This window comes from Thamnophis elegans, chromosome Z, assembly GCF_009769535.1.
Source record: "Thamnophis elegans isolate rThaEle1 chromosome Z, rThaEle1.pri, whole genome shotgun sequence".
Lineage (NCBI taxonomy): Eukaryota > Metazoa > Chordata > Lepidosauria > Squamata > Colubridae > Thamnophis > Thamnophis elegans.
This window is the reverse complement of record NC_045558.1, coordinates 9,340,569-9,355,677: the sequence shown is the minus strand read 5'-3', so window position 1 is coordinate 9,355,677 and position 15,109 is coordinate 9,340,569. Positions and strand designations below refer to the sequence as shown.

At 39.6% G+C, this 15,109-nt stretch overlaps 1 protein-coding gene across 9 annotated transcripts in view; it reads left to right on the top strand.

Annotated features, from left to right (window-relative positions):
* KMT2C (lysine methyltransferase 2C) overlaps nt 1–15,109 on the top strand; it is a 171,255-nt gene that overhangs the window by 136,484 nt on the left and 19,662 nt on the right. For 8 of the 9 annotated variants that reach the window (XM_032236939.1, XM_032236936.1, XM_032236935.1 and 5 more), the window contains 10 exons: nt 568–2,583; nt 3,763–4,064; nt 5,020–6,785; nt 8,110–8,221; nt 8,547–8,625; nt 9,155–9,218; nt 10,169–10,401; nt 10,586–12,295; nt 13,178–13,387; nt 14,496–14,660. In XM_032236939.1, the coding sequence (XP_032092830.1) occupies nt 568–2,583; nt 3,763–4,064; nt 5,020–6,785; nt 8,110–8,221; nt 8,547–8,625; nt 9,155–9,218; nt 10,169–10,401; nt 10,586–12,295; nt 13,178–13,387; nt 14,496–14,660 (6,657 nt within the window). The remainder of the gene's footprint in view (nt 1–567; nt 2,584–3,762; nt 4,065–5,019; nt 6,786–8,109; nt 8,222–8,546; nt 8,626–9,154; nt 9,219–10,168; nt 10,402–10,585; nt 12,296–13,177; nt 13,388–14,495; nt 14,661–15,109) is intronic. The other variant, XM_032236938.1, reaches the window with a different exon arrangement.

Here is a 15,109-nt window from a genome sequence, read left to right as displayed (position 1 = left end):
TAGAAGCTGTCTGAATTGTTTATTTCCATATTGTTATGATTGCAGATTGCAGAATTTCTAGTCTCTTCTATATTTGTTGGGAACTTGGGGAGTCTACAGGATGCATCTCTTCAGGGGAGGGTTTTATTTTATTTTGGTTTACAGTATTAAGTTCAAACTTCACAATAATCAGATAAAACTGAACATGTTTTTGGGGGGTGTAGGGGAGTGTTGCATGTCCTGCAGTCATGTTTGCATCCACTATTTTAAAAAAACAACTTGCATATAAAACAAGATTTGAATGGGAGAGCTCCAATGGCTTGGGTGAAACTTTTGATATGGCTTGAAAGCATTTTTATAGTATTTGACTGTCATGTTCACTTTTAATATGAACTTTTGATTTTCAAAGATACGTACCTTTAATAACTTCAGGTAGGACTTTATAAAAAAAAAATTAAAACTTTGCCATTGGTTTCTGTGCTCTTAGTGTGTCAGTATGCGTATATGAATAATATTTAAATGTGCCTGTGGGTTTACTACTCAGTCTTTTATTTAATTTTAACTTTTTTTCTTCCTTTTCTGAAACAGCAAATGCGTCAAAAAAGTAAACAGCAAGCTAAAATTGAAGCAACTCAGAAACTTGAGCAAGTGAAAAATGAGCAGCAGCAACAGCAGCAGCTGCAGCAGCAACAGCAGCAGTTGCAGCAGCCACAACTAGGATCACAACAGCTTGTAAACCAATCAGGCTCAGATACCCCTAGCAGTGGGATGCAAAGTCCTTTAACCCCTCAGACCAGCAATGGAAATATGTCTCCTGCACAGCAAGCATTATATGCAAAACAGCTGCCTGGTCCTTCTACAGCTACTCCTCCTGATGTTTTCCTAAAACCCCCAGCCCCACCTCCACCTATGACTGCTAATCGAATGTCTGCTCAAGAAGGTCATTGTCAGACTCCACAACAAACATTCTCTTCTTCCCCCTCCGCTCAGCCACCTTCTCCAGTTGACCCATATGCAAAAATGGTGGGAACTCCCAGGCCACCACCTGTTAGCCAAAATCCAAAATTTGTCAGGAGAAATTCTGCTACGCCAGCAGAGGCCTGTCCACTGCCTTCGATATCCAGGCCAACTCAAGTTTCTGAATCAATGGGAAGGAGACCATCACCAGCCAGAGATCCGTGTTCTTTGTCTCCAGGCACTAGTGATCCTTATGCAAAACCTCCAGATACACCGAGACCTGTAATTGGAACAGAACAGTTCTCTAAACCTTTGGGGATGTCAAGATCACCTTTAATTTCAGAACAGCCAGCAAGCAGTGACCAATTTGCTAAGCCACCTCCAAGAACAGGAGGTGATACTTTTCAGAGACCACGGATCTCTTCTACTGATTCATGTTTACGGCCTTCATTAACTTCAACATCTGTTATTGAAGGGCATTCCAGCCCATTTAAAACACCAGCGTGCCCAAATCCATCTTCTCAAGATTCTTACACAAAAATGCCACCTACTTTAAGGAGAGTAGCTGTGGATCCTTATGAAAGGCCTCTTTTGACACCAAGGCCTGTAGATAGTTTTGCACACAATCCATCTAATGATTCTTACAGCCAGTCTCAGTTGGCTTCGCACTCGGCAATAAAGGATACTTTTGCCCATCCACAAAGAGTGTTGCGAAATCAGGGTGATTATTCTGGAGCTCTTTCAAGGACAGTTGCTCAGGATCCATATGCCCAGCCTCCTGGCACCCCTCGCCCAGTCACAGACCCTTATGCCCAGCCTCCTGGCACCCCCCGACCTGCTTCAGATCTTTATGCCCAGCCTCCTGGCACCCCTCGCCCAGTCACAGACCCTTATGCCCAGCCTCCTGGCACCCCTCGCCCAGTCACAGACCCTTATGCCCAGCCTCCTGGCACCCCTCGCCCAGTCACAGACCCTTATGCCCAGCCTCCTGGCACCCCTCGCCCAGTCACAGACCCTTATGCTCAGCCTCCTGGCACCCCTCGACCTGTTTCAGTTGACCCATATATGCATCAGTCACTTGCATCAAGACCTCCACAGGCTGCAGACTTATTTGCTCAGGTTTCAGCTAATCAGAGGCATTCTGATCTGTATGCCCAGCCTCCAGGTACACCAATGCCAGTTACTAATGATCTGTATTCTCAGTCACCAGCAACTCAAAGATCTGGAATTTCAGAAACTTTCAGTAGACCTATTCCCATGTCAAATCGTGATCCTTATCTGCAGGCATCTCAGAGCAGGACTTTATCTGGGACTTTTGTCAAGCCATCAGATCCTTCTCAATCTTCAAAGCTATCAGGGTCTACAGTGGCAGATTCTTTTAGCCACGACCCCTCACCTTGTGATCCTTTTGATCAGCCTCCAATGACTCCAAGATCTCAACCCGAAACCTTTGGAACAGTTCAGCACCCCCAAGATGACCAATCTAGAAGTGGGCCAGAGGGAAATTTCAATTCCTCAGTAAATTCATCCATGAATTTGCAGGGAAAACTATTTTCACAGACCACACAAGGTTCTGTCCCAGGCCCAACTGCGGGACTAACCCAGAACAGCGCAATGTCTCATACAGATGCAGAGAAATTAAGACAGGTGAATTTATCTTGTTTTATGTAATACTGATTCATATTGAGGTTACATAGTTGAAAGAATGTAAGACTAGCTTTTAGAAACATAAGAAACAGCCTGTCTCAATAAATCACTGATTTACAGAGCTAAATGATACAAATGTACAGCTGACTAACTTCCGGGTAACGTTGCCCTATCTTTATTAAATACTTATTGTGTGAATATTATCCAACATCTCTTCTTAACCAGACTTGAGGGTAGAAATGAGCTATAAAACTTGTATATTTTCCTCACCTTATATAGTTAGAATCAGGGAGCACTTTGCTATGTTAACCAGTATTAATTTAAAGAAATATTTTTTGAATCTAAGGTTTGTAAAAATTATTATTCAGTGCTTAAGACTCTTGCATTGGGCAGTATGCTTGTGTGTAATCACATAATTCAGAGCTAAATTAAATGAGCCCAATTGAATAGAGCCATTTCAACCAGTGGTGGGATTCAAATAATCTAACAACCAGTTCTCTGCCCTAATGATTTCTTCCATCAACCAGTTTACCAAACTGCTCAGAAAGTTAACAACCGGTTCTCCTGAAGGGGTGCGAACTGGCTGACTCCCACCACTGGTTTCAACCTAATTTCAAGCCTGTCTTAGTCTAGTGAATAATAGATTCTGTAAAGACATGATGATTGTGAAAACACTCATTCATTTTATCATAATAATATTCTGGATTGGCTGTCTAGACGTCCTTTCATAACTACAGGATTTTATTGTAAACTGCCCAAAGTTATTGAGGTGAGATGGTCAATGTAGAAATGAGATGGAAAGAGAGAAATATCCAAAACCAAATGCCAGGAGACTGATATTAAGCCAGAGGACTGATGTTTTGAGTTTTTGTAAGTTTTTTTTAAGTCTGTCTAAAGTGTGATGGATGAATACAGTTTTAAAATGAGCAAATGCTGGTAAAAAAGAGATGTGGCTTACAGACATGTCAGTGGTGGGTTTCAATTTATTTTACAACTGGTTTGCTCACGCGTCTGGATGGGTGGGCAGAGCCTCCCGCCGCCACCACTACCAGTTCGCCCAATCTGGGGCGAAGCGGCAGAAACCCACCTCTGTGGTATGTGACTTATTGCAAGGAATATCAAAAGAAGCAAAATGTTTCTGTGAACATTAGGTTATATATATGTTTTGTTTCTTGTCAGCGCCAGAAGTTACGTGAAATTATTCTTCAGCAGCAGCAACAAAAGAAAAACGCAATCCGTCAAGAAAAAGCCCCACCAGAGCCTATTGTAGCAACTCCAGTGGCACCTATTCAGCCATGGCAGCAAGAAAATCTGAATCAAATTTTCACCCGACCACCACCTCCATATCCTGGCAACATTAGACCATCTACCATTCCTCCAGGTGGACTAAGGCTGGCAGGTTTTCCTATTGATGGGCAACTGAATAGACCTCAATTTCCAGGAGATGCTGTTGGCATGGGGATGAGGCCTCATGGAATTAGGTATAGAAATCTTTTATCACTCTTTACTAAATTGGACTATTTATGAAGAAATTCAAGCACATTTGTCATTCACAATGACTAAGACAAATTTGCATAAGTTCATTTTAATGCAGAAATTGTGCTATAGATATAATATGATATATGATACAATATGATATGATATACATCTTTCTTTGAAGGAGAGGAAATGATAAATTTTACCAACAAGTACTTTAAAAAAACCCTTCATTACTTTTAACAATCCCCTTAAATAGCATGTGGTTTAAAATAATACTTGAATAATATATGACAACATATTAAAAAGTTACACGCAGTCACTTAAAATTGAATTCATATTTTATTAAATATTATTTTTATTTTGAAAATAATGAATCAAGCACAAAAGCATTTAACTTCTGAGGCCACAACATTCTGACACTAGAATATATTATTTTTGTTTAAATTGTAATTTTATAGTCTGTAAATTAAGATACGTAAATGTTTCCTTTCTATGTCATGTATAAATATGATTATGTCTGGAAAATACTATTTTTGCTGTTAGAAATGTCTAGGTACTTTGGAATGTAGGAATCTTCTTTCTGCCCTTATATCAATTATATTAATTAGCCTAAAAATTCATTATAGTTTTATTAATTGGCCTTAATTAACATCTTTTTTCCTGGCAGTTTAATCAAGGTTTAAAGCAATATATATTGCCCTTTTAACTTAGTATATTCTTTTTTTAACACCAATTCTGTAGCTCTGCAAAATATGCATAATTTGTTTAACTTGATTACATACAGAGAGGGATCATTTATTTTTAGTAGTAAATAGATAATGTGAAAATAAACTCAGCTATGTCATTATTTTTTTTATGTAAAAATTAGCTTCACAGTTATTATATGTATTCATTATGGAGGAAATATTCTCCTGTGGGTCATCCAATTCAATAAAAGCTTGTTTTTCTCTTTCCCAGATTTGGCTTTCCCAGTGGTAGCCATGGACCTCCCCCTTGCCAAGATCATTTTCTTGGTCCATCACCACAAATGCAACATGCTGGTGTCCCACCACAGTTTAGAAGATCCATGCCTATAGATCTGCCTAGGCTACCTAACAAACCACCAATGAATAATCCCATTGGTTTGCCACAGCATTTCCCACCGCAAGGTATCCAGGTTCAACAGCACAATATAATGGGGCAGGCCTTCATTGAGCTTTGTCATAGAGCGCCTGAAGTCAGACCAAGACTGCCTTTTATTTCTTCATCAACTACTATTATGAACACTGTTCCTGAGCATCAACAACAAACTGAAATTCTACCTAGACAGGATCGTCAGGGCCCAAGACATCTAGAACCCACCAGATGTAATTCTCAAAATCCAGATAATCCGTTGCAGAGTTCAACAGGTTTGGAGCATTTAGCACCATCCCAGCAGGATAAAATGAATCCATCTCATCCACCTGCACTAGTCATGTGTTCCTTAAATCATCCATCAATAAATAATGCATTTTCAGGAGACTCTTTGCCAACCACAAGACCTACTGATGCAACAAATGACTTACAAGTGCCCAGTCAGCCCACTGATACCTTAGAAGAGAAACTCGATCCTGATGACCCCTCTGTGAAAGATTTAGATGTTAAAGACCTTGATGGTGTTGAGGTTAAGGATTTGGTTGATGAAGATCTTGAAAATTTAAATTTAGATGCGGAAGATAAAGGTGATGAATTGGACACATTAGATAATCTTGAAACTAATGACCGTCATCTTGATGATCTTCTGAGATCAGGAGAATTTGACATAATTGCATATACTGATCCAGACCATGATTTGGGTGACAAGAAGGGTATGTTCAATGAAGAGCTGGATCTTAATGTCCCCATAGATGATATACAGGCCAAGGCAGAAGACAGTCTGCAAAAACATTCAGATGATAAGACTTCTGTTCCTGAAGTGTCTGTTCCTACTCAGAAAAAAGCTGCTGAGAGCATTGAGACTAAAACAGAAATGCTTTCTCCAATTGAAGAAGCTACATGTAATCATGAAAAAAATGACAAAAATGTGGCAGCTTCTAGTGCTCAGCATGATGGAGAAACTAAACCTGTTTTGCCTTGTAATGTGGAAGAAACTGATAAAGCAAATATGAATGAGGAAACCACAGCATCCACTTCAGATGCAGTTCAGTTACCTAGTCAAAATAAAACAAATTCTTGTAATACCTCTGGATCTACTCCAGTTCTTACAAGCTTACTCACTCATGGCAATTCCGAAAACCCTGACACGAGGTTATTAGAATCTCCTCACTCCTTCCGGACAACCCAAACAAATCCCATTTCCAGTATCCCACAATCTTCGATTACATCCACAAGTCAAAACATGGAAAATGTGTTACCTGATGTGAACATGGTTCCACCAGTAGGCCATAGTTTTTCACAAGGAACTGCAGTAAATTCAGGCTTTATTTCTGGCCAGCCCCTCAATCCCAGTTTAGGGGTAGGGCAGCCTGGAAGCCAAACAGGGCCTGTGGTAAATAGGCCTGCTCCTGGTGGCATTCCTGGTCCTCAGCAGCTGGTGCTTTCTCAGACATTGGTCCAACAGCAGAATCGGGAGAGGCCTCTGCTTTTGGAAGAGCAGCCTCTCTTGCTACAAGATCTTTTGGATCAAGAAAGGCAAGAGCAGCAGCAGCAACGACAGATGCAAGCCATGATTCGCCAGCGGTCTGAACCATTTTTCCCTAACATTGGTATGCTTTTCTTACTTTTCCAACCATGGTAATGTTGGCTGGGTATATGTACAAACTAGATGGAGCAAATATATTTCATCCTCAGCTGTCATGAATGTTAACTCATGTCCATTTCTATATTTAATTTCCAGCCACCCAGGGGATGTGTAGGCATTTTTGATCATTGAATAGCTTTTTATCCAGGGATCTTTCTGTAGATATATATTCATATAGTTGATTGATGGCATTGAACTTATTTCCTTCAGCTCATTAATCACTAGGTGTAATTAAAAACAAAAGTTTGTAGGTTAAAAACAATAAAATAATTAAAGCAAACATTAAAACCATTACCACGAAAACTAAAAACTAGAGTAAGCCGGAAGTTTCAGTCCCCAGAAATATAACAAACCGTTTTTGTTGCCTTTCTAAAAGATGAAATATATAGGCAAAATTCGGTAGGTAGTCCTTGCCTCATGACCATAGTTGAGCCCAAAATTTTCATTACTAAGCAAGGCAGTTGTTCAGTGAATTTGGCCCCGTTTTACAATATTTCTTGCCACAGTTGTTAATCATTGTAAATTGACTAACATGGTCATTAAACGAATTTGGCTCCCCCTTATCGGAAGGCTGCAAAAGAGGATCAGATGGCCTCAGGATACTGCAGCAGTCTTAGATGCCAATCGCCCAAATTTTGATCATGTGACTGTGGAGATGCTGAACTGTCTTAAGCGAAAAACAGTCATAAGTCATATTTTTCAATGCTGTTCTAACTAAATGGTTTGGAAACGAATTGTTGTAAGCTGAGGACTTCCTGTATTTTTCATAGTCTTTTTTTTTTTTTTTTAAATTGTAAGGCTCATGGAAAGAGTTAATTGTTTTTGTTTTTCCTTTGATTTATACAACATAGTACGGTATGTACTTGTTATAATTCTTGATCTAATACAAATGAAAACATATATTTGACACGGAACATTCTTGAAAACAAATTTCATTAAATTCCTGGCACTAACTCAGTGGAGGCATTGAGAAAAACTGACAGTTTAGCATTTTTGCTTCTGCCAAAATATTTATCTGAATCACTAGTTGGCTATCCAATTTTAGTCTAAGGTCATGTAAACTTTAAATGTAAAATGATTCTAAAATGATTGCTGGTAGGTTCAGTTTGTGATCTGAAACAAATTCAACATATCCATGGAAACCGTTTTTCAAATACACAACTTTTTTAATTAAAACAACAACAACACTGAATTGATTAGCTGATATAAATATGAAAAGGCTACAGTTCACAGAATTGAAGCAACTTGATTTTAATACTTTGTAAACATAATATATTCTGTTTTCTTAGATTTTGATGCAATTACTGATCCTATAATGAAGGCGAAAATGGTAGCTCTGAAAGGGATCAATAAAGTTATGGCACAGAACAATATGGGGATGCCACCATTGGTCATGAACAGGTTGGTAAAAATGGCGCTTTTGCCTAAAATGATGCAATATTGCTTTCTTAGATACTAATATGAAAGTGCAGCTCTTTTCCTTAATTATAAGTTCAGATATTGCTTGCAGAGATATTAATGAATTTATACAATTCTATAATTGAATACATTTATTTCCTTTTTATTTCTGTTCTGCATGGATGGATAGATCCTAAAATAATTATAGGTACATATGAGGAAATGTCAGCTGATTTATAGCATGATGGAATTGTTTGAGATTATGATCTCTTCATTAATACAGATTGCATAAAAAATAAAATTGTTATTTTTCTTTACCTATTACTAGATTTGCCTTTATGGGTCAGACAGGACCTGGAGCCCAGAGCAGTGAAGGCCAGCATTTAATACCACAAGCAGTTACACAGGTAATAAAATTTTTCCTGAGATCTGCAGTAAATCAGTTCAAGATAATACTTTTTAAGGGCAATATGTTTAGTGGTTAAGGTAGGAACCAAATCCCCAATTGTTCTTGTATAGTACTTTATGGATGGGTGTGGCTGCATCTGAAATCTGCCTTTCCCTGTCTTACAGATGATTGTTAGTGCTGCTTCTGATTGCAGTAATAATGTTTTTTTTTAAAATTGGGGAAAGGGTTAGAAATGGAGAGAGAGGTAGCTGATTCATATGTGAGGCTTTGCACTTTTAGTGCTCGGGGCAAAATAATTCACACAACCTATGTGCATAATGCAGTGTTTCTCAACCTTGAGGTCTTTAACTTATGTGTATTTCTGTTCCCAGAATTCCTCAGCTATCATGGGGCATTCTGGGAGTTGAAGTCCATACATCTTAAAGGTTGAAAAACACTGACATAATCTGACTTCTGAGCTGGAAAAATCCCCATGCCTTTCTCAGATCATCTCAATAAATTTTGTTTTGGTTTTTTTCTCTTTTAAGGATGGTAACCTAACACCTCAGATGTCTAGACCAAATCCTCCAAATTTTGGTCCTGGATTTGTAAGTAAGTATAACTCCGTTCATGTGTTATATGTCCTTGGGGCGTGATTTCTAAACTCCATAAACATAATTTACAAAAATAATGCAATATCTAAAATACAGTAAATTACTGAAATTTCTCTGAGTAACTTTCATTATTAATTAGTAATTAGATAATCGTTCATGTGTTTAATTTTTTTATAGGCAATATGTTTTTTGTAAAAGTGTATTCAGCCATATCGATGATTTTTTTAAAATTAAGAGACCATTGGCTAGTAAACATGGCCCCTTTTGCCTTTTAAAAGCTATTTTGGCCTTTCTTTAAAATATTTTATATTTTTTCCATTATTTAAACATACTTTGAAAGAAAAGTATGTTTGGGACAAAGTATTAATAGAAGGAGTCCTTATTGACCAGCCACTTTGTGATTGTTTGAAATTCTGATGGCCACCCACAACCTGTGGTGACATGATTGCATTTTGGGCACTTTGCAGTTAGCTAGCATTTAAGCTATTTGCAGGATCCCATGGTCACATGACCACAACCTATGATGTTTTTGGCTGGAAATTGATTTACTTTCCATCAAAAGCTGGCGAACAACGGGCTCGGTTACTAACTGCAGCATTCATTTTACAACTTCCCCATTCATTTAATGACTATTGCAAATAATAATAATAATAACATAAAATGGGGTCAGTTACCTGATCACCTGTTAATGACCTGCTCAGTTTATGATCATGGTTCCACGCTCAATTATGGCCAAAGACTAGCTATATTATTTTGAACATACAGGGAGAGGGCAGCTGTAGATCTCTTTTCTGTAGCTTGCTTGAAAACATGTTTTGCGGATGCTACTCTAAGGGCCAGTGGAGGAATTCTTCAGAATAACAACATGGCCCAAAGCAAAAATAAAGATCTCCCTTTAACACTTGAATCTTTAGAAGGAACATGGCATTTGTTATCTTTTAACCCCAGATGATTCATATAGAAAGCAGTACGAAGAATGGCTACAAGAAACTCAGCAGCTTCTCCAAATGCAGCAGAAGTATCTCGAAGAGCAAATTGGAGCACACCGAAAATCAAAGAAAGCCCTCTCTGCAAAGCAGCGCACAGCCAAGAAAGCTGGACGTGAGTTCCCAGAGGAGGATGCAGAGCAGCTGAAACACGTCACTGAGCAGCAGAGCATGGTTCAAAAACAGCTTGAACAGGTAAGAGCTCTTGGGTTCCATGCGATTCATAATAAAATCTCGCAATAGTGGGCCTTTCCGTGGGGAAAATAGAAGGAAGGAGTATATGTATGTTCATTTCCTTGAGTTATTTATAAAAATAATAAAGGCGGGGTAAAGATAATTTTAAAATATATTAGAATTAAATAAGAAATGAATTTTGCAGATACGAAAGCAGCAGAAAGAGCATGCAGAGCTGATTGAAGAATACCGGATAAAACAGCAGCAGTCTGGAATGGGACCCCATTCAGGGATGCCAGGCCTTGCTTCGCAGCCCCCCATGGTCCCTGGAGGGTCATCACCAGCCATAGGCCAGCAGAATTTCCCAATGATATCCCAGCAGCTTCAGCATCCACAGCACAAAGTTGGCCAACCCAATCCACCCAGAATCCCATGCTTGCCCAGCTGGCAACCTCCAAATACTCCAGTACTTTTCTCCCACAATGCACCACGAATGCCGCCTTCAGTTCCCCAGCTGCCAGTTAATCCTGGGACACCTGCTCCTGTGTTAGCCCCCAGCCCCAGTGTGCAGTCCGGCCCCCCACCTCGTGTGGAGTTTGATGACAATAACCCATTTAGCGAAAGCTTCCAGGAACGAGAGAGAAAAGAGCGTTTGCGGGAGCAGCAGGAAAGGCAACGAATCCAGCTTATGCAGGAAGTGGATCGACAGAGAGCACTGCAACAGAGGATGGAAATGGAGCAGCATGGCACAGTGAGCTCCGAATTAAGTGCTAGAACATCCTTCCCTCAAATAACTTACCTCGGTTCAGATCGAACTTGTGATTTTATGAGACCACCACAGCCCCTTCAGCAGTCTCCGCAGCAACCACCACCACCACCACAGCAGCAGATAGGAACTATTTTGCAACCAGGGCCCTTAAACTCTCCTCCCACTCCCAGTTTTCCACCATGCAGTGAGCAGCTGCAGGCAGGATCTTCCCCTTTTGCACCTGATTCAGTCCCAGTTCAAGGTGGAAGCTCTGCTTACCATTCTGCTAAGCAGTCCCACGGAAGTATTTCTGGAGTCAGCTTTACCCAGTCCTTGCCTAGGCCCCAGTTTGCCAGTGGTGTGCCTGCAGTTTCTCCAGGAACTAGCAGTGGTCTGGCCTGCGGTCAGGACTCCAGCCTGCCACCTGGAACAAACTTTGCTGGGACAAATCCAGCAAACCAGTCTCTGATTCAACTGTATTCTGATATCATTCCTGAGGAGAAGGGCAAAAAGAAAAGAACAAGAAAGAAGAAAAAAGAGGATGACACTGACTCTGTGAATACACCATCAACGCCTCATTCAGATATAACTGCTCCTCCAACTCCAGTTGTTGGGGAAGCTGGGTCCACCCCAACTCTTAGCACTCCTGGGGAGCTTGCACGCAACTCGGGAGAAACGGAGAAAGAAGAGCTGCCAGATGCAGCAACACCAAATGCTGCAGAGGGTGAGCCATCCTTAGAGCTGAAAGCTCAACTTGCTGAAAGCAATTTGCCACAAAACGAACTCCCTGAACCGTCGAGTCTAAACCCAGAAACGGACACAGCCAAGGCCGATATCTCTGCAAACCTTCAAGAAATTGGACCAGAAAAGGCAGAAGTTGATCAGTGCTCCAGTCAAACTGTGTCTAAGATGAAGACTGAAAGGGATGTTGACGTGGAAGATGATAAAGCTGCCATTCAGCTTTCCCCTCCTGCACAGAATCTGGCACCACCTGCCAACACCCCACCTGCAAAAGTGGAGTCAGGGAATGAACTCCTCAAACACCTGCTTAAGAACAAAGCAGCCGCCAGTCATGTCAGTCAGAAATCAGAAAGCAGCTTCCACCTTCCAGAGAATGCTGAGGAGAATAAATTAATCGAAAAACAGGAATTGGCTGAAAGCAGCATGGTAAACATTTTTTATAATAACGGCTTCACTTTCAGGACACTGGAAAATATTTGGTAGGAAGTACTTTGTCCGTGTCCACAACCATTTGTTGCTGGATAACAGATATATCTTTCTCAGCAATTTAGCTTTGCCATTTTTTGCCAGTCCTTGCTTAATGTCTGCCCTCTTTAATGGCCATTTGAAGTTACAACAGCACTGAAAAGTAGTTTTATGAACAGTCCTCACATTTATTACCATTACAGCATCCCACGGTCATATAACATTTCTACGCTTCACAATTGGCTTCCAGCAAGCAAAGTCAATGGAGAAGCCAGCAGTAAAATAAGTAGTGATGGTCACATGACTTAACAATCAAATGGAAAGTAATATAAATCCATCATGGTTGCGTGACATCTCAATTAGTGACCATGTTGCTCAACATCTGAGTTTTCAGCTTCAATTGGGGTTGCTTAGTGAGGACTATCTGCCTTTGCTAAAACAGGTGCTTTCCTCTCCAACATTGCAATGTCTCTGGCCAATGGCCATCTTCCAATCATGACAGTAATGGGGAAAGACTTGTGCTACTTGCTGTGACTTCTGAGGCTCAGCCTCAATCCAACACTGATTCTTTCATGAAATTGGGGGTGCTTGGTTCTCCTTCTTTCAATTTTTACAGCTGGTTTTGAATTTGGTTAAGGGAAATGAGGATGCAGTTAAACAATATGTCCATTGATATTTATCTATTTGATCATATCACTAGATGACCTGGGTGGGAGGTAGGAAGGTAGGTAGATAGTTTCACTATGAAATTCAGTGTTTAGTGTTTATAGGATCTGGGTTTTGAACATTTAGGACTTTTATTAAAGTGATATGATACGCTATATTTGCTTTTTCCTTAACCAGCCATTAGGGAACCCATTGCAAGGCTCATTAAGTTGTGGTAATAGCCAAGTTCAGAGATCAGATTTAGGACAAGAAATGAAGAAACAGAGAAACAAACGAACTCAGAGGACAGGTGAAAAAGCAACATCTCGGCCTAAAAGGAAAAAAAAAGAGGAGGAAGAAAAACAGACTGTTTTTCCTAACACAGAAACCTTCATGCAGTTGAAACAGGTGAGCACTGAAAAGTATAATCCATAATGAAAAGTTTTGGAAGAGGTAGAAAAGAGGCTTTGAAAATTTCATCTTACATTTGGTTTTTTAGGTATCTGTCTTCTATTTTTACCATGTTTCCTTATTCAAAGCTGTTATACATGTAGTAATGCAGTAGGTTTGAACATTTCTAAGTTTCATTTGATTCTTACCCACTTCTTGCATTTATTATAAAATATTCCAGAAGATAGTTTTCTCCTTTGTGAGCCTTCTAATAGACCAGTTTTTATTGGATTGATTGATTGCATGCCATCATGTAATCAAGTTGATGGTGACTCTTAATAACCACAGAGATGGAAGTCCAAAGGTGCTTTTTTTCAAGAGGCAACTGGACTTTCTTTGTTTTTCCTTGAAAATATTTCACTTCTCATTCAAAAAACATCTTTTGTTCTGAAACAATTGTGTTTCTTGGATGAGAAGCGAAACGTCTTTAAGAAAACGCAGAGAAAGTCCAGTTGCCTCTTGGAAAAGCACCTTTAGGACAACAATGACCTGCATGCCTGAGAATCTTCATAGACACAGAGATAGAACTTTTTCAGGATGATCTGCTTCTATCCTGACGTATCATTTTTTCCAGTGATATACTCAATCACTGCTGTAATAAAAGTCCTTGCTGCTGAGAGATATGACACAAAAGAGAAATGGAATAAAGAATATACTGATGAAAAAAAAAAGTTTGTTTGGAGAAAAGATTAAAGCAGCTTTTTGTTATTGTTAAGTTTTTACAATAGCAGCCATAAAACTCTTGACAGTTTAGAACAAAACTGCAATCTGGAGATGAGTCTTGATAGAATGACGACGACAATGAAAGGATCTTCATTGATACATTTTCATTGAGAACATTCTGAATCCTGAAAATATGGTATTAAGACCAAGTCTTCCACGACAGTTGCTGCATTTGGGAGTCATTATTTCTAGCAAAAGTATTTATTTTGTTTAGAACAATGTATAAAAATTAGAATTTTGCGTAGTATAAGAAAAACTTTGAAATGCTTGTATTAAGCTTATAAAAGTAGCAATCTTTTTATTGTAATTTATCAATTGTGATCAATTATGCATCTTTCCCCAGCAACTCTCCTTGCTGCCTTTAATGGAGCCAATGATTGGAATGAGCTTCGCCCACTTCCTCCCATATGGTAGCAGTCATCAGAGTAGTGGAAGTCGACTTGTGGGAACTTTCGGTAGTGCTACGCTTGATGGGGTATCTGATTACTATTCTCAGCTAATCTACAAGGTGTATTATTTTTCTATGTAATTCTCTCAAAATTTTATAAGAAAAGTGGTATTCGTTATGTTACATACCTCAGGATTGCTTGAGACCGTTCCTCAGGTTTTTCATTCTTCCTTCCCATTCACTGAAAAATTGTGGCATGCTAAAGCCTCTACTTAGAGAGCCAGTTTGCTCTGTTAAAGCACCAGGCTAGAAATCAGGAGATTATGAATGCTAGCCCTGCTTTAGGTGTGAAAGCTGGCTAGGTGACTTTGAGCCAGTGGCCAGGAGACAGTGAGTTCTAGTCCCATCTTTAGACATAAAAGCCATCTGTGACTTTGAACCATTTATTTTCTCTGGCCTACAATGTCAGGCTCTGGCAACAAGCCGTTTGGTCAATTTTGGATCAATACTTGATTGAACCAAAAAAGTGGGCCCTGCAGGAAGACATTAGGAAAAAAAAGAGGGGAAAA